Source organism: Indicator indicator, chromosome Z, assembly GCF_027791375.1.
Source record: "Indicator indicator isolate 239-I01 chromosome Z, UM_Iind_1.1, whole genome shotgun sequence".
In the NCBI taxonomy this organism is placed as follows: Eukaryota; Metazoa; Chordata; class Aves; order Piciformes; family Indicatoridae; genus Indicator; species Indicator indicator.
The window spans coordinates 25,287,228-25,306,832 of record NC_072053.1 but is presented as its reverse complement, the minus strand read 5'-3'; the positions used below and the strand labels follow the sequence as shown (position 1 = coordinate 25,306,832).

General features: G+C 45.6%; 1 protein-coding gene across 1 annotated transcript; it reads right to left on the bottom strand.

The window, feature by feature from the left end:
* Positions 1 to 3,173: 3,173 nt before the first annotated feature.
* On the bottom strand, positions 3,174 to 13,727 carry ISL1 (ISL LIM homeobox 1). Its single transcript, XM_054398028.1, has 6 exons — positions 13,700 to 13,727; positions 12,661 to 12,850; positions 9,484 to 9,743; positions 7,212 to 7,498; positions 5,579 to 5,746; positions 3,174 to 3,290 (listed from the first exon to the last, which is right to left on the bottom strand). The coding sequence occupies exons 1-6, from the start codon at positions 13,725 to 13,727 to the stop codon at positions 3,174 to 3,176; spliced, it is 1,050 nt and encodes a 349-aa protein (XP_054254003.1).
* Between the last annotated feature and the right edge of the window lie 5,878 nt (positions 13,728 to 19,605).

Genomic DNA, 19,605 nt, shown 5'->3' with positions numbered 1-19,605 from the left:
AGTGACCGGGGGTAAGCGGAGACCCCTAAGCGGCTGCCCGCAGAAGCCCCAGAACCCTCTCGGAAGGCTGGAGGGAGCTTAGGCCCTAGGCAGGCATGCAGGCAGGAGCCCAGCAGCAGCTGTGGGTGTGGGCACAAAGTGAACAGGTCTCCCGCACGAAGCCCTCTGCAGAAGCGAGAGGCGAGAAGCAGGAGGGTGGTTGCAGCTCTCCACAGACACTCTACCCTGTGTACTTCGAGGAGCAAGATACCCTGCGTTGGTAACCCAGAAGCAAACTCTTGCCTCCCTGTAGGATACTTCTCTCGGTGGCAGCCCCAGAGGGACCACGAGACGCAGAGCTGGGGTGCTTCTCCCTCACAAGGAGCGAAAGCCAAAATCCGCCTTTCCCTCCTAGCGTGGTCCTCGGAGACGACAGACATTCACTGTCCTGAACATCCTGCCCTGAGGGTATTCAGCAACGCCCCAGCCCGCAGGTTACTATCCTGCGGTGTCACGTCGCCCCGGTATAAGCCTACACCTATCCTCGCTTCCCACCTCCGCGTTAGCTTGCAGGCGGTAAAAGGCGAAGGCCCCCGTGTTGCCCTGACCTTACAGGTTTTCAGCGCATAGTAAAGACGCCTCCGAGCAGAAGACTCCGTCTCCTTAAACCCCTTTTACGCCCTTCCCGTCCGTAAGAGTGACTTACACAACTTCTAGGTTAGACCATGGGGCAGAAATCACACGCTTTCTCCCTCCCGCCCCCCAGAGCGTCGCATCAAGCCTCTGATCCTGCATGAAAACACAAGAGTTACTCATCACACAGTTTAAGGTAGATTTCATATTTATTTAAATATTTATCAAGTACTCAAAAACGTATTACACTTGAGCATACAAAATGAATCCAGTTTCTAATCAGGATGATTGAAATCCTTGTACTAGACTTTCAACATTTTTTAATGTTCTCTGTACTGTCGAAATAGTTTGTCTCTATAGCTCAGGGTGGGCTGAGGTGGTGAGGAGGGAGGAAAAGGAAGGTTATGTTAACAAAACATTAGGGTTCGGAGTAACCGTCATGCAAACCAACTTGTCTTTGTCAAACTAAAAATCTCTGTATATTCCAGTCGTTAAGCGTTTTTTAAAGCGAGCCTGTATCTTGTGCTCGCCTGGAGCACTAAAGAGCTCTTGCACTGGAGCAAACCCAACCCTTTTCTATGTTTTATTTTTCTTCTTCTTTCTACTTTTCCCCAAGAAATCACCCACATTTCTAGCTTTTACCACCCTCTTCCCGGCGAATTAAAAAAGGAAGAAAAGACAGAGTGAAGAGAGGAAAGTCGACAGAAAATAAGGAACACTATTCGTGCAATTTCACAGCAATATCCCCTAAAATTATTCCTCCTTGCAGCATTATTCAATCGTTTTGACAGCAGACACTGATAAATAATGGTCATACTTGACTTGTTAAGCAAAAAGCGTCCCTTTTATCAGGAGCTCATACTTAAAGTACAGGTCACTTCAACAATCTCAACAACGAGGCTTTGGTATACAGCACTTTCTTTTTATTATTTTTAAAAAATAATAGAACTCAGCAAAAAGCCTGAGCTCTCAGTTCTTTAGATGTCTTAACGTTATGTCAGATCATGCCTAGAGTAACATCATTTTTAAGGGCAAAGGATGGGGGGTGGAACAAGAGAGTTTCTAATGTTATCGATCGAAAGCTAAGGCATCCAACTAGCCCTGATATAGTTGTTGAAACGGAAATTTACAAGCTGATCGTTAATACTTGCAATAAAATATCACACTCCTTTTATTCACTAACGACCTGCTTTGCATGCAATATTTTATTTCAGGTATTTTAGTTGCTAACTTGTAAATATTTTAAAGAGGGAACTTTGTTCATTATTTATTATTATTATTATTATCATTATTATTATTTTCTCTATTCCAAACGCTTATTTAGTGAAATAGTCCTGAAGATATAATAATTCTACATATGGCGCTTTTATTTCACGTAATATTAAAAAAAAAAAAGAAGAAGACAAAAAACCACATAGAATTAGACATATAATTCAAAGACCACGGTACAACCTTTTCTTTTTTTTTTTTTTTTTTTTTTTTACTTTAGCAAACAAAAAATAGTCAAATGACATGAAAAGTGGCAAGTCTTCCGATAATAAATAATAAATTACTTTATAATTTTGCAATGCAAGAGCAAACAAAAAGGGTGTGTTTTTCTTTTTTCTTTTTTTTTTTTTTTTTTCCCGAGAAAGAGAGAGAGAGAAAGAGAGAGGGAGAAAACAGTCGTTTTAACCAATGACTATACACATCTTTGGGGGAGGGGAAGGTTCTTGAACGAACACATTTCAAACACAATCCCGAGACGCTTTGTGGCAAAATAGAGGTATAGCTTGTTGCAATGTTTTTATAAATCGGTTTTTAAAGAGGAATTCAAAAACCTAATTTTAATCGCTTCAGACTTCATAAAGGGTGGGTCTCAACCAAACAAAAACAGAACCCCGCTACAGTACATGCTAGAAAAGACCCAGGAAATGATCCCTTGTTAAGAGTCAACTAAAAACAACATTGCAAACCAATGCAGCTCCACCTTCCTGAAATGAATCTTTCAACATTTCAGGGCTAAATCGTCTTTTTCCTGATGATGGAAAAACTACTGGAGCTTCTTTTGGCAAGGCAATCCCCAATATAGAAACAGCACCATTCAGATTAGGAGGGACCGGATAGAAAGTCCCTCTACCTTGGTTTCTCCCCAAGATGTGCAGTCAAATGAACATTATTTTTTTATTATTTGAGGTCCACAAGTACAAATCCTTTATGTTTTTAAAAGTCTTTTCAATCTTCGTCTGATCATTGAATAAAGTGAGGGGGGATTTTTGTTGTTGTTGTTTTCTTTTTTTTTTTTTTTGTGGGGGTTTTATGTGTGTATTTGTTTTTGTTTTATTCTAGTAAGATCCCATGATTGTCTTCACAGTGTTGCTACCATATTACCTTGTTTTTTCAAACATGACTCCGTTCGTTTCATGAAGCGTCTCCTTGCTAGGTTCTTTACAGAGTTGTTAAATACTTTTCCCCCCTAAATTTCGGAGTCCCAATGCGATCACGATCACTTTCCCACTCTCTCCAACGGGGCTGAGGGTAAGGGCAGAAACAACAACACCAGAAATCTGAATGAATGTTCTTCATGCCTCAATAGGACTGGCTACCATGCTGTTGGGCGTATCTGGCAGCTGAGAGGACATTGATGCTACTTCACTTCCAGTAGAATTGGACCCGGGTCCTCCTTCTGAAAAATTAACCTGACAGAAAATAAAAAAAAAAAAAAAAAAAAGGAAAAAAGAAAAAGAAAGAAAGAAAAAAAAAAGAAAGAAAAAAAAAGAAGTGTTGTTACAATTGTAACAATCAAAGAAAAGTAGCAGGCAAAGAAGAACAGAAAAATAAATACATAGGCATGCAGCCGAATGGGCTGATACATCTCCACAGGAGGCTGTGTCACTGTTGCTTTATTTAGCTTCCCTGTTGACTTCACAGGAATTTTCTTCAGGCCTTTGGCCAAATCACAAAAACAAGGCAAATGGGGGGGGCGGGGGGGGGGGAGGGAAAAAAAAGAAAAGAAAAAGAAAAAAAAAAGGAATAGTAAAATTAAAAAACACGGAAAAATCAAGCAAATAAACAAACTTATCAATGAGGCCTCCTTCCCTGTCTTGCAAGAGTGGCAATCCCAACAGGATGCTCTAGTCAATTATTTAAGAGTGCATGTGGTTTTTTGACATACAACTGCAAGGTTACTTTTTTCCCCTTTTGTGGACATACTAAAATAAACCTGGAAGGAGCATCCAGGAGCAGAAGGCATTTGAAACAAGCCATCCTCTTTCATTTGTAGTTTGAAGCGGGCACTATCTCTTTTTAACGGGAGTCGGTTTGATAAAAAGGTCACACTTCTCCATTCTAATGTAACCCGCGGCTCCCGTTAGTTCAGGAGCAGCGTTGGGAAAAGACATGATTTGAAGGGCGGAGCTTTGCTAATCCAAAAGCATTTCTTTGGCACCTATTTAGCTAGCCGATCCTGTGATTAAGGCCCGTTCCAGATTAGAGACGTGCCTTGAATGGTTAATGGTCTGTGTGTATCCATCCATCCATCCACTCTTTACAGTGTCAGATATTATGTCCAATACATATATATATATATATTCGTCTGTCTAATGACCTACCTACCCGTACACGTGTGTATTTGGGATATTTGGGGATACCCTTTTTTTTCCCTTTAAACAAAAACTCACTGCATCAAAGTTTTTTAGAAGTCTCCTATTCTGTTAAAGCATAGTAAGTAAGGCAGTGAAAGATCATTTTTTAATTCTGTCTGCTCGACAGTTTGATTAAAACAGGGAAACCGGAGGTCGCTCTGAAGGTAAGATGATGCAAACAGCCCAGCTGCTGTGGTACAGCTTCCCGAGTGAGCACGGTGTGCCCGGGAAGGGAAGCACAGTGCAGCTTGTCACTGGGCGAAAGAAAAGCAACCCTTCAAGAGAGTGTAAGACTAACCTGAAAAGGTCTGAAAGCAATTCTGACCATGGCTACAAACCTTCATCTTCCATTGCTTCATGTCGAAAAAATGCCCAACATCAAAAAAAGGGTCTATACGTCAATTTTTCATAATTATTACTTTGAATCTCATTATTTGAAAGATCTGATTTTAACATACTTAAGCCTGGGAATTGGGTTAAGGCTGAACTTCTGTCCTTAATTCATCTCATTGGCCCTAAGTATTGCACATTGTATGGTCCTATATAAGGAGCTAAATGAAGTAGGCATAAGGAATAATTAAGAACAGAATTTGTTCCAAAAGATCTGAAGTTTTGTTGGTGGGATTTTTGGTTGTATTTCTTTTGTAGTTGGTTTGTTTGGTTTGGTTTTTTGCTTAAGGTAGTTTATTAAATTATTTGATTTTTTCTTGTGAATGTGTACTAACAATTTCCTTTCCAGAGCACAACATTTCACATAAGCTACATATATGTAAATATGCATGTGTATATATGTATACACACTATATGGATACAGTTACATCTAGAGGTATCTGTTTAAAATGAGAACTTTAAAAATTTAATCATGCTATTCATGCTTCTGAGACAAAAAAAGGGCACAGGCTGACATAATGACCGTATCTTTTAAATCCACACTACTGCATAAAGGCAAAATTGGCCTGAAGGGGGGAATTTTAGAAATTTATTTCTCAAATGTACATACAATTAAATGGCACGTGAATAATGTTTTATTTCTCTGGACAGAGATGCTTTCCGTTTTCATTAGTGTGTGATCTGAGCCAGCCTTAGACTTGCCTCATGCCTTATCCATCTCTCACTCAACTCGACAAGAGCTCTGCTGTGCACTTAAGGTAGATTTTGTACCAAGCCCCATTAAATGAGTTCAGTTCACGCGTTGACAGAGTGCCATCATGCCACCTTGCAATTTCAGGAAAACCCGTCTAATCTGGGTTTTTCATCTGAGGGCACCCTCTAGGTTTAGGGAATCCCCCATTGCTCTGCCCGGGGTACAGGTTGGCCTATTCCGGCTAGGAACCGACACTTACTAGTTGTTGAAAAGCAGGTTGGTCTATGTCACTCTGCAATGCGAAGTCACTCAGTACTTTCCAGGGCGGCTGGTAACTTTGCACCTCCACTGGGTTCGCCTGTAAACCACCGTCATGTCTCTCCGGACTAGCAGCCACCATCGGAGTTCCTGTCATCCCCTGGATATTCTGTAAACAGCCCAGCAAAAGATGTTAATGAGCTTGGTTAACTTTATTGTGTGTAAGCGCTGAGTCAATAAACTGCTTTCTATCTTATCTATACAGTCTCTTGTATTTGCTTTGTTAATCTGCTGTGAATGTCTTACTCTATTCTACTCTAGGTCAGCCTATTTCTGCCCGCTGCATTAATCACGGTGGAAGTTTACTTTCTTTCCCTTTAATCCTATTTCTCTCCAGGCATACCTCCTCTGCCCCAAGCCTTCTTAAACCGAGTTGGCTGCCGATGCACGGCTCGGCACAAGAAACGGTTAACCATACTGCCTTTCTATTTCACATCCAGACTGTTTTTGTTCTGCGTGACCTTAACTGGATCATATATCCATTGCCCGGCAAACCTGGGGTACGTTAGTAGCGCTCGCGCGCGCGCGCACTTCCACAAAACAAAACAAAACCAAAACAACAACAACAACAAAACCCCCACAAACAAACAAACAAAAAAAAAACACAGCAGAAACTACAGCCCTCCCAGTATGCCCGGTGGTACAGGCACTGTGCGCAAAATAATTCTGAGCCTCGACGAATAGATTGTTCAGGCGAGTTAATAACAACGTGTTTTATTGCATTCCAACAGGGTAAAATGAAACTCCTTAAATTCCACTTAACTAGGCAGCCTTATGAATTAATAGTCATTCTCAGGTCAGTCAATATATATAGGGAGAATAACAGACTCTTCTTCAAGTGGAATAGCAAGAGAGAAAGGAAAAAAAAAAAAAAAAGTTGGCTTAAAAAATTATAGCTACTTTCCTCTGCTGAACCCAGATCTTTCCACTCGCTTGCATCACAACCTGCATATGCCCACAGACTAGAATTCAGTGCATTTCTGCGTGGGAACTATATATGTATTAAGTACCCTGTAAACCCAATGGTAATTACAAAATCTTTACATTGTATTTGTCTACATTAAGTGCCCTGGAAAATAGTCACATAAACATCGCAATATATAAAGTGCTAAAAAAAACACACCAAATTTCCCTTTCACTCGAGGGTTTTACTTCTGGGTTTACTGCAATGTAAAACCATTGAAAAAGGCAAAAGTCGTTTTCCCCGCAAACAGTCCTTTGCATCTGCAACATAAATACTACACAAAGATGGGTTTATTATATCACATAAGCTCTGCAGGTTGCAATTCATACTACAGAGAAATTAGTCTAATCCACTGTGCATCCTCAGCCCCACTAAAACATACGTTCACTTGAGCAGCCTCTACCGGCTTCTCCCAGTGCTCTGTTTTAATTGCGCTGACAGCAGAAACAAGCGGATAGTAGTTAAACGGCATCGTTTTCTTTGTTTTAAGAGAACTCTTACAAAGTCAAAAGCGTCGAATCGACCCCAGAGCCTGTCCGGGCTGGACATAGCCCAGGCGTTTCTCCATGGGAAGGAAGGCAGTGCATGGTTAGAGGCTGAAACCACTTACAGTTTTGTCATTGGGCTGCTGCTGTTGAAGTTGCTTCATCATAATGCTTCTTTTTTTGTCCTTGCACCGCTTGTTTTGAAACCAAACCCTGATGACCCTCGGGCTGAGGCCAGTCATTTCTACCAGTTGCTCTTTCATAAGGGCGTCAGGTCTGGGGTTGGCCGCGTAGCAGGTCCTCAAGGTGTGAAGCTGTTTTTCATTAAGGACAGTCCGGACTCGGGTGGTCTTCTCGGGCTGCTTGTGGACGTGAGGTCGCAGAGCTGGCTGTCTGGCAGAGATAGGTTCTGCTGTAAAAGAAGGGGAAGGGAAGAATAGGATCCTCGTGAGTAGGAAGCGGAGAGTCAGCGGAGATTATGAATCTAAGCTGGTGGGACAAGGGGAGGCAGGGAGGGGGTTGATGAACCCTCTTTCAAAGGCCATTCAAGCACTCATATCTGAGCTCCTGGAGTCTCCTCTGCTTTATGCACTGGTGGAGTGACAGGACTGACATTTCTGACTCCACAGATAATTAATTTGCAAAAACAAACCACCCCCCTAAAATCCTTAATGACAGAAGATTGAACCTGTGTGAGACTTGACAGTGGAGGGCGAGTTCACTAAGGTGTGCGTGCGCTAGGGAAGGAGGGGGAGGGGTTTATGGATTTATTTCCTGACAAATCAACAAAACAGATTTTTGGCAAGAAAATTAATCAAAGAATACTTCTTAAATTAATCATAGTTCGAGTCTGCTTCTTGCATGCTGAATCTACTTCAGTTTAGTCGGGGGCTGTTGATAACGTGCAACAGCTCCCAGCAGCTTGATGTTTCCAAATCAAAGCAAACCAAGCCAAATCCACTGCACCATGACAGTGGAGGAAAATCCTCTGAGAGCAACGTATCCCAGAGTTCAGAATAAGGGGGTCTGTCTTAGAAAGGGGAAGTGCTAGGTGAATTTCTGTGGATTCTTGATGAATAGCTGAAATATATGATTGTCTCGCCAACTTTTTACAGGAGGAATAAGTTTAGTAACTCACAGAAACCACCAAGAAACGCAAACTTACGGATAGCGTCCGATAAAGAGCTAAAAGTATTCATGTCATTCTACATTTCTTCTGTGCATTGTGTAGCTGTAACTATCTAGATGTAATTCGACCCAGCCAAGGGAAACATAAAAACAGCACTATTTTTTCCTTCTCTACAAACCCCCTCCACACACACCCCCCGCCCTCCCCCCTCCCCCCCGCCCCTTCTCTCTCTCTGGTTCACTAATATTTAGAAATGGTAGCTTTTGTACAGTCAGGTTCCGAGTTTTCTGATTATAATAAATCAGAAAATGCAATGAAGATAATACGAAGGCTTCAGCTCTTAGCGTATTGTATGTACCTGCCGACACAAAATATGGCCTTCAGAGACAAAAGCTATAGGGAGCACTCACAACCTCTCTAAAATTCTGCCGTGATCAGGGGCTGTGTCTCCTTATATATAGCTATGTCACCTGAAGCATCTCAGAAGCGAGAAAAGAGCCCGTTTAAACACAACCCTGTTTTAAATAACCTTTCGAATTACAGTTACTTGCACAACAATAATGCTGGTCAACCTTGTGTTGTCAAGCCTTGTTTGCATCAGAGATGTGCCCCTTCCTAAAGCTAATGGTCTCTGAGTGTCTTATGTATTCATCGAGAACTAAAAGTGTAGGTAAAGTTTAAGATGAGGAGACTCTGAAGTTAATGCTGAATTTTAAGATTAAATTCTCATCAAATTACATTAAAAGTTTCAAGAAGGCAGAGTCACTTCAGAAGGCAATTAGGAAAGATTAGCTCGTTGACAGTTTTAAATTACAACCCAGGTGCTCGCCTCTAGTTATGAAGTCTGTCTCTTTTCGGGCCCCGCTTCCACCAGTGCTTAGACAGCTTTCCTTCACGCTGCGGAGCAGAAGGTTTTGTGCTTTTCCACAGACCTGCTCTCTGCAGTGGCTCGCTCCTCTCCGACCTGGGCTCCCGCTTCCGCGGACGCGGCCGGGGACAACCGCTGCCGCCGGAGCGCGGTGAGAGCAGGAAGGGCGCGGGGTGGTGGGAGTGAGCCCCCCCCCGCTCAGGTGTCCCCGCCTGACGCATACCAGGTACGCCGGCGCTGTTGGCAGCCAGCCGGACCCGCGGTGGCCCCGAGCGCCGGACGTGTCGCTTCTGCTGCCCCTCCGCGGGCGCGCAGAACCCTCTGGCAGCGGCGGGGCCCCGCGCCGGGATGGACTGCGCGGAACCCCGCGGGCTTCCGTGGAGCCGGATGCGGGCGGTACCTGCCATCTGCAGCGGCCGGGCGGGGTGCAGAGGGCTAAGGGGATCCCCGGCGCTCAGGCTTGCCCGCTCTACCACGTCGTGGTCCGCCCGGCAGAAGAGGCCGTCTTCCCGCAGCGCGAATTCATCGCCGGGGATGAGCTGGCGGCTGCAGGCCACGCAGCGGAAACACTCGATGTGGTACACCTTGGCGCGGGCGCGCATCACGAAGTCATTCTTGCTGAAGCCGATGCTGCACTTGGCGCACTTGATGCCGTATAACCTGAGCAGGGCCCAGCCCAGAAAAAATTAAGGAAAGGAGGGAGAGCAGGGAAGAGGAAAGGGAGAGGGGAGAGGAGAAAGGAAGAGGAAAAAGAGAGGTTTTCACTCCCAGTCGTGAGTAGCCTCGTGGTCCCGTGCAGACGTGCCACACGCAGTCCACTAATTAAACAAGCCTTGAAAATTCAGAAGCCAGAAGAGGAAAGGAATAAAACAGGTTCGTTTGCTGCCGATACCCTGATCCCCAAACAGTAAACGTCGACAGGCACCCGGAGACACCGGTGGGCAAGGAAAAGGGGGAGGGAAGGGGCCGCGGAGGTCGAAGGAGACACAGAGGGAGAAACAAAAAAAGCTACCACCTTCCTTCCCGAGGAGATGCCGACCTCTCCCTCCTGCCCTAGCGCCTGGACTGCAGCAGGCAAGGGACCGTCCTTTCACTCTCTGTCCCTTCTCACGGAGAGGAGACTCGACCTAGCCTAGCCCAGAGCTGAACTGGGCCACCCGGGTACACCCGGGAAAGGCGAGGCTGGCGAAACTGCCATCCACTCCCCAAACGCAAACTTGCCAGCCTCATCAAGTGATGTTATTTTTTGAGAGGCACCCACTCAGGACTTTTACGGCTTAATACGTGCCTGCAGCCTTCGGTACACGGTAGGAATAGCTTTGCCGAACTCCTCCTTATTCCCTATCACCAGATTCATTTCATACAGCAATATAGACACACACACACACCCCTTCACAGGCACACACAACCATCCCCCCTTATTTATATATGTATATGCATACATGCTCATATATATATATAGTACTGCAGCTCTTCACCTCCTGCTAAGGGGCATTTCGGGTGTTCTGGCTTTGCAGTCTGCTCCTAACTCGGACTCCCTGCCCCGTCTCGCCTCCCACTCCGGGGCAGGAGCAAAACAGCAACTTCTCGCTGACAGCCCCACACGGCAAATAAGAGGTTTCTGGAATGGGTGAAGGGCTCCTCGTCTCCCGTGAAGGGGGGTGGGAGAATTCATCCTTCAGTAGATGAGCGTAAGAAAATGCTGCAACTCTGAACACTAGAACAGCACAATCTCTGGACTTCCACCGACTGCTCCTTAGGCAGCCTTCTTGGCAAGTAAAACTAACATCTTCCCTCAAATTTACGAATACAAGCACATATACATGCATATGGGCCAAAGAACTGTAAAATCTGTTCCTAAAACTAAGCTGATATTCATCCCCACACATTTCATCACCAGTACACTTCTTCAGAGATGCAGTCTGTGATCTGTGCCTGTGGAAGAAACGTTTATTTACACAAAACCTTAGCTACTATGTACTAATCCTGTATTCAGAGCTACATATTTCAGAATTACAAGGTTTTGAGAATAAACTCCCACAAACAGACAGACAGAGATGTTGCAAAGTGTGTGCATTAATAGGTGCAAAAGTGTTGTGTGTGGGAGAGTTGCCCACATGTCTGACGACTATAGATTGCCTCACGGTCTAATTCAAAGTTGACTTGCATGTAATCTACACATTATTTTTCAAATTGTAGCAAATAAAATGTGTTGCGTATTCTTTCTTTCTCTTTCTTTCTTTCTGTTTATTTATATTTCACCCACTGATTTCTAAGAGGAGGCAAGTGAACAAAACTCAATCCAAAGGCTTTCCTTTGTATTTAAATTAGGGCAATATTTAAAAGCACGGCTCCGAAGTGCCTTTGAAAGTAAAAAAGTGTAGAGGGATAAAAGGTAGTTTTTATCGCCATGGTAAAACTTTGAGAATAATCTCAGAACATGGCTTGAAGAAAAGATTCTCTCATTAGTTGTGCACTGGACAAGGAAACACTCAAGTGCTTTATTTCAATTCAGAATTACAAAGAAACTAGAAAAGATATCTTAGGTGTCTGCATATGTAGTTGCTCTCAAAACTTTCAGTAAAAACCGTATCTCAGTGTCACTCTAAGTTCTGGTTTGGCAAACCCAGTAGACGACATTAAAACGGATCAGCATGACCCAGGAGCACAAACAATAAACACCTCGAAATTCCTAGTTTGGTTTCTCTATAGTGTCAAGATTGGCAACTCTCACATTTTATCAGTTACCAGATTTTAATGTGAGGAAGGAAGAGGTTCCATTATCTAAATATACTCAATTGTTCGCGAACAGATGATGGGCAATTTGATCTGCTCTGTCTAATTCATCAGTAGAGATAAGATAAGAAAGAAAAGGCAGTCGGATATCACCAAAGGGGTTAATATTTAAAAAGATTAAATGTCAGTTGTTTTAGCGAAGAAACATTTGTGTCTAGTTTTAACCTGCCCATAAGAGAATAATTTAGACTGAAGGAAACTTAGGGTTTGTTATTGTTTTGCTTTTGTTTGTTTGTTTGTTTTTAAAAGCTCAGCTTAAATAAATATTTATTTTTATGGCACACACGCTTGAAGTGCCTTTCTTGTGAATGCCATTATGCCTTTGCAAAAACACAGAGATGCATTTCTTAGATTGTGTTAAAGAGCGATCATCACCGTTTTGCTTATAATATCTACACTATTAAAAATATTCTCAATTACCTACGATTTCTCACTTTGTTAGAGTCACAGGATGCATTGCCAAAATTCTCAGGAGGGTCCTGCACAGTCACTAGCTGTTCCCGAACTTGGTTTTGTTTATATAGAAATTTACATTTGAATGCATTAAGTAAAAAAACTTGACGACTGTAACTTTCTTCCTCGCCTGCCTATCTATGGAGAAAACACTTAAAAACATACCAATTGTCTTTTCACCCTCTTTCTCACAATTTTTCCTCTTCCAGCCTCTGTCAGATTGATGAAGTTAAAAACAAAACAAACAAACAAACAAAAGATAAAAAAAGAAAAAGCAAATAAAAAGAAAGACAACTCACCGAAGAATTAAACAATGTAAATGGCGTACCTGATATAATCTCTTTTACAGTAGGTTTTGCCATCCCTAACAAAGCACGTACAGGTCTCGTCCAAATACTGATTACACTCTGCACACTTCAAACATGCCGCATGCCATTCCAAATCCGGAGAGACCCTCAGAATATACTGATCGTGAATCTGATTGCCGCAACCAACACATAGGGAAATCAGGCGTTTTTCTGAAATGAAAATAAATACGTGATTGACTAACCGTTTACTCTCCTACAGAGATAAACACACTTACAGTGTTGTTTCCTTATAGGGTGTACTCTGGGAGTGTTGATGTTTTGTTTTTTGGGGGGTTGGTGGGGTTTTTTGTTTGTTGGTTGTTTTTTTTTTTAACTATCACACTTTTGAATGGTAATTGTGTCATCAGAACTTTGCTTCGTTTAGCAAGGAGGTGGAACATAGGTTAAAATGCAGGTGTCAACAGTCTTGGGGGTGAAGGTCCTCATTTCGCAAGCCTTGCACGGAATCAAACCTCCAAAATCTCTCGTTACATTTTTATTTTATTGTTTGCATCTCTGGATTCCTTGTCTTGCGGAGAAAGTACCTGTATGTTTGATTTCATCTCTTAACAGGATCTGACTGGAAGAGATGAACGCGTGGCCGGGTGACTTTTCTATTCAGCCCTTCACCACAGAAGTGGGAACTCGAAGCTGCTAGCAAGAACAAGCATCATTACGGTTGTCACTTGCTCTCTTTTGCAAGCCTAATGCGAGTTCCCCTAGACGGACTAGGTACTGAATAGTTAGCGTTTCCGCGGTCTAGCCCTAGGAGAATTTAACTATCCGTGGTTGGAGATCCCCTTAAAATCCTGTCTGCTCCCCAAACTTTAAAGGAGAGCAGAACCCCAGGCTATTAATATACAATGCTACGGAGGTTAAACACAGCAAGCATACAGGCATGGCAACAAAGGCACCTTCTCTACCATTCAAACGAAGTTCAGCTCTTTAGCAGTTAGCCTGCCTGAGACGATTACATTCAATAGCATATTTATTCCAACAACGGTAAAAATTCCTCCTTACTTTTTGGTGGGTCTCCCATGTCTCCCATATCTGTAAGAGGGTGTAATGTCCACAGTGAAATGGTGTACGGTTTCGTTTTAAGACCCCAAAGTAGATTTGAGAGCTGTCGCTAAAAAAATTGGAGAAAAAAAAAAAAGTAGTAATAATAAAAGTGGGGGGAAAAAAGAGACTCGAAATTAAAAAAAAAAAAAAAAAGGCAGAACAAAACACCGCCGGAGTGGGAGAGAGTGTCAGGGCTGCGTAGAGAGAAAGGGGCGCACGGTGCGGCGCCCGGAGCGCGGCGGGGTCCGGCCGCGCGGTGCAGTGCGAGATCTGCGCGGAGCGAAAGCGGTGCGGTGCGGGAACGGCGCGGCGTGGTGCAGTGCGGTGCGGCGGCGCGGCGGTGCCGGACTGGGCGCTGGCAGCTTGGGCACTCGCCTCGCCCTTATCTCTTACTCAAACTTCTCTGCTCCAACTCAGCCCGCTCGCCATTGGCCTGACGTCATGAGCGGGGACGTCACGCCTGCACGGCTCCCATTGGCTGCGGGCAGCTCGGCGCAGCTGTTCTGATTATCATATTTCAGCGTCTGGCGGTGCGGCGGCCCCGGCTCGGGCTTCTCGGAGGCAACTTTTGCTTGCTCCTCATTTGTATTTCCCTTTATACTTTCTTCTTGTCGCTCTCCTCTATCCCCGCCGCTTATCTCTCGTCACACCTTTCATTTTCCTTCCCGGCTCCGCTCGGGCTCCTCCACCCCTTCCCCCTCCTCAGGCTTGCAGTACCATACCTACTATTTCCATGTATATATATATATGGAATATATATATACATACATGTATAGTGGGGGAGGGCGGCGGTGTTAATCTGACTATTTCCTTTGCGAGCGCTTATCTCTCCTAGTCGAGAGCCGCTGCTTCGTTTTGCACAGGCGACCTTGCCTTGGGCAGGGAGAGAAGGCAGATTGTCTGGGCATGGCCCCAGCCGCGAGGTGAGACTGTTCATTGGTGTCCTGCAGGCTCCTTCTCTCCTAAAATCATGGGCAAAAGCTTAATTGAATATAAGATCGAAGAAGGAACAAATATTTGCCTTAAATAGTCTCTCAACACTCCCTCCATTCTATTTATGTTTTCCAATCTCTTTTCTTTATTCCTCCTTCCCACTCCCCCCCCCCTTCTCCTCAAGTCTGTAAATAGAAACCCATCCTATGTTTAAACGGTTTCTCAGGTTGACTGGGAATAGAGATTCGAGGTGAAAAATGAAGAACTTCTGCCTTTCCCCATCGAGAATCCTTTAAGGTTCGTATTAAAAAAGAGGAAAAACAAACAACCAAACAAATAAAACCCACAAAAACCATAACCAAACAAAAACCGACAACAAGAGAAGTAAGGTGAAGGCGCGGGTTCTGCAGTTTGTGCGGCTCTGCGGCGCTGCTCCCCGGAGGCTACGGTGAAAGCCCGGATCCAATGCCGCGGCCCGGCGCCGTGCGACGCCCGCGCCCCTGATCGCGCACCGGCGCACAGCGCTCCGCAGCTCCCCCGCTGGGCATCGATCTCCGCTTGAGCTGCGGACTCCAGCGGGAGGCTATCTGAAAGCTTCCCAAACTAGGCAAAGCGCAGATTTCCCGTCAGCACGGGTTTCTTTGTATATGTTTTCGAAGGGCAGGCTCCACTTCGGCTACACGGTGCTTTCCCTAGCGTCTGCGCCAAATTGTACCAGCTACCTTGACCGTCTACACCAAACCCTTCTGAATCCACCCCTCCCCTCTTAAACGTCCCTTTCTAGTTTGTTTAGTTCTGATGTTTGTGTTTTGTTGAATATGGGCTCTACACACCGCTCTCATCAATATTGTGTATAACAGCCTTCCAGTCATTACTCATCAGGAAAATGAGGGTTTCTTTTAAATTCCTGTGTTTTAAGAGGTAGTCGAGTTGGGGTGAAAGGGAGGAAAAGACATAGCCAAGAGGAATATTTTCCTTCGGGTTGCAATGAAATAGTCCACAAAGTCCTGAAACCTACATTTGCTGATGAGACAGCTACTAAACAACGGACCTTCTTGGAATCTTAACTTAGTTTGTAAGATGTTTTCCTTTCCAAAGCCGAGCGGGCAAACATACTCTCCAGCTGTATTTCAAACGAGTAGTGGGATCCAGAGTTGCCACTTGAAGAGATAACTAAGCTGTCTTGAAATGATCTCGAGATAGTGTCAGAAGGCAAAGATACGGTTGTAAACACACACACAGATATTTTACGTATTCGTCACTTAAACAAACATCGTGGATTGCAGCTCTGCTTAGGTGATGATTTCTACATCTAAGTATCTGGCGATGTACGTATACATACAGGCGTGTTCATGTACATGCACAAGTATGAAGAGACTAGGCATATGTATACTTTGAAATTCTGTAAAACAAAAAACAGTTATCAGGAGCTACTGCTGGTACAGCAGCTTCGGACGGCTTGGCACGTGTTAGGGGCAAACCTTCAGTAAACTACCTCTACTCAAATCGGCTCCGGCTGCGGTGTCGCTCCGGTGTGCCTCTCGCCTAGGCCAGGAGCACCACCGTGCCCGCCTCCCCACCTCCGCCCTCGCCGCGGGGCGCGTTGTGGCACGCGCGGCGGCGGCACGGTGGCGACGGGGGACCGTCCTCCGTGAAGAGCGGGCGCGGCCGCCGCCTGACTAGCCGGCTTCTCCCTGCGCCGGGTCGCGCAGGCAGCGCGCAGGCGGCGCTCAGGCGTCACGGCGAGGCGACCTCTGCTGGCCGAGGACCTACGGGCCGCAGCCCCGAGTAGCGGTCGCGTTTCGGACCTTTTGTGTTTCTCTGCGTGGTGTTCTGAAAATATCATACTGCCCCTCGGCATCGAGCGTGCCGAGACTCCCCCCCGTTTCCCCCCCGGGCGATCTCGCGTGCTTCGCGCTGGCAAAATATCCAAGTAATTAAAAACCCCCAAACAACCAACAACAAAAACAGTGATCCCAAATGACCGAGAAAAGAACAATAAAATCAACGTATTTTATGAAAGACTGGAACACGGAAGGTATTTTATTTCCCTACTGCGACTCCGTTTGTACCCCCCCTCCCTCCCCCCATGCATGTATCTCTTCTAAAATGTTGGCCTGAATAAAATACATCCCCACCCGGTTCTGACATAAGGCACCTGACTTTCCACTATTGCACCTTTTGTTTGAAAATAATTAAATCTGATGTTAATTCTGCTAGTTCCTACCCTCTAACTTTTGTGGTTTTAACTACTAGTTCTGGGAGAAGCGATTGCATTTTAAACTTGATCTTTGCAAATGATGCGCAATAAGCGTGAAACCTGTCTCCGCCCCAACTAACTAGGACTGGGAAGAAAAGGAGGGCTTTGATCAAGATTTCCTCACACCCCCCTTCCCCCCCCCCCCCCCCCTCCTTCCCCCCGCTGTGTGCTGTTGATTCGCTTACGGTGTATTCGATTCGTGTTCCGAGGAAGGCGAAGATCTGTATTTACCCAGCATGAGGATAGGTTTTAAGGGAGTGTAATAATGAGTAGAACTGCCAGTTTTAATGAATTTAGAGAATATTCTGAGAAAGACGCCGCTGAAGGATTTATTTTTCATTATATCAATATACATGTGGTTGGAAAGACATACAATGGGACATTTGAGACAATTAAAAAAATAAATGTTTGGGGTTTTCTTTTTATTTTTTTCTTTTTCTTTTCATATTTATTTACTTTTGGGAAAGTACTGGGGGAGCCTGCTGCAAGTCGGTGGCTTCTAGACAATAATTAATAGCTTTCATCGCGTTGAGGGGCTCAAATGGAATTATATGCATTCGAGAGAAGGGAAGAGGGGGAGGAAAAAAAAGAAAGACAAACCAAATCCCAAACCTGCAGCAAGGGTCCCTGAAAGAGCAGTTATGAGTTTGCTTAGCTGCAAAAAGTAGGACTGCGGTTGGGGTGGGGAGGGAGAAGGGGGATGGAGAAAATGACTTTGGGAAATATCTAAAGAGGTAGTGCTGCTGGTTTCGGAGGAGAGGCAACATTAGGCGCTGGGTGAGAAGTCATCGCTGAACAGGGCCGGGGCAGCACTGGGCTGAGGTGATCGAGGCCCCGAGGCTCCCGGGCAGCGGGAGGCTCACAGCCCATCCCACCGGGGCCCGTGGCGGTAACTGTTCCGGGCCCAGATTCAGGGTCCTGGCTGCAGGAGGCAGCGAGGTCCCCACATACAGCGATTCTAACTCTGCGAGGGCTATTTTTGTCCCACTGCATCGTGGTGGTTCAGAGCACCGTCGCCAGTCGCAGAAAGTAACACGCAGAAAGGCTCCTTCAGTAAGCTTTCTCTTAAAACTTTTTTTGTGGAGCTTCGTACTAGAAGGGTGCTTTGCAAGAAGCGCCGAGGTTTGGGTTCCCAGAGGTTCAGTTTTCCTTTCTCTGCCTTACCGCATGCGGCAAGGAGTGTAGGGCTCAGTCCGTGTGATGTACTGAGAGGGAAAGGGGGTTTCACACAACACTGAAAATGGAAACAACGCATAGGGGAAATCAATCACGAAATGCATTAGCTACTCCGAGGTACTTTGACTCATCAAGTCTTAGTTACTGCACGTGAGGCAGAAGTGTACAATAACAGAACTAAATCTATCAAAACACAGAAAAACCTGTCAGTGGGTTTCTGCGAGCCCGGGAAAACTTCGCGACTTTGCTAATACATCTTGGCTTATTAAATCGCGCTACGGCTCAAGTAAATAATTAAAAAAAAAAAGGCATAAAGAAAAAAGCGCCACATCCTTTGCTTCCTAGAACCTTCTTGAAGCGCACCAACCGTCACGGACTGGCTAGCGGCACCCGTGTCAGAAATGGACACACAGTAAAGGCAGTGCAGGAAGAAGAGCAGTCATTGGCAGTTAGGGAAAAAAAAAAAAAAAACAAAACTCCAAAAGTTCGGAGGGGTGGAAATCCACAACAACAACAACAACAGCAACAACAACAATGTTAAGTAAGAACGGGCAGAGCGCGGGGCGGCCCGAGCAGTCCGGAATACGACTGAGAAAGTCGAATTTCTCCTCAGCCGAGTGCCGCCCAGTCTCAGAAGCGGCAGACGCGGGTGCACAGGGACGGGGGAGGAAGGGGGAGGCGGATCGAGGATATTTATTGCTTTAAACTTTCCCCCTTGTTATCTTCCCCGTGTCAGGAAGTGTTCGAGGACAGGAAATAGAGTGGTGGTTTTGTCTCCGGGGTGAACAGAAATCTCTGGGTAGCAAGGGAGTTTAAGGCCCACTTTCCTAGCCCGGGCTCTGGTAGGCGTCTCTACAAGGAGAATCGGGCCCTTTAGTTGTACCCGCGGGCCGTGGGAGGCCGAGAAGGCAGAGAGGCCATCCCGATCCTGCGCCGGAGTCAAAGGGCAGCCGGCCCATGTCGGGGTGCAAACACCCGTGAGAAGAGGGGTGTGGAACAAGCGGGAAAGCTCTATCCCTCACGGGTCTGTCCTGCCATGAATATGCATGGGGGGGACACTCCACTCCTACCTCTTCCTTTCCAGTAGACTTGTTCCCACTGGAAATTTCCCCTGCCAAAATAACCTCAAGCAGTGTCCCGGCTCAGTGCTGCTACAACGTTCGCTTCTCAGGAAAACGGCTCAGACCTTCAATTCTGGACTGTGACTTTGGACAGAAAAAAACCCCTCCACCCCACCCCAGATAATAACATCCTCCTCCTCATCATCAGCAACAAAAACAACAACACGAGCAACAGCCGATGTTGGCGGCGGGTTCTGGTGCTGTCGCGGCCCGCGATCGCTCCGAAAGGCTGTAGGGCGGGAGAGGGCTGATGGCTCCCAGGCCGCCTCACCCGGGTCGGTGGGCAGCGGGATGACTCTTGCAGGCGCAGTCTGCCTAGCCCGCGGCGCCTGACAGTGCGGTAGAGAGCGGGCGGATCCGCCCCACTCCGTGCG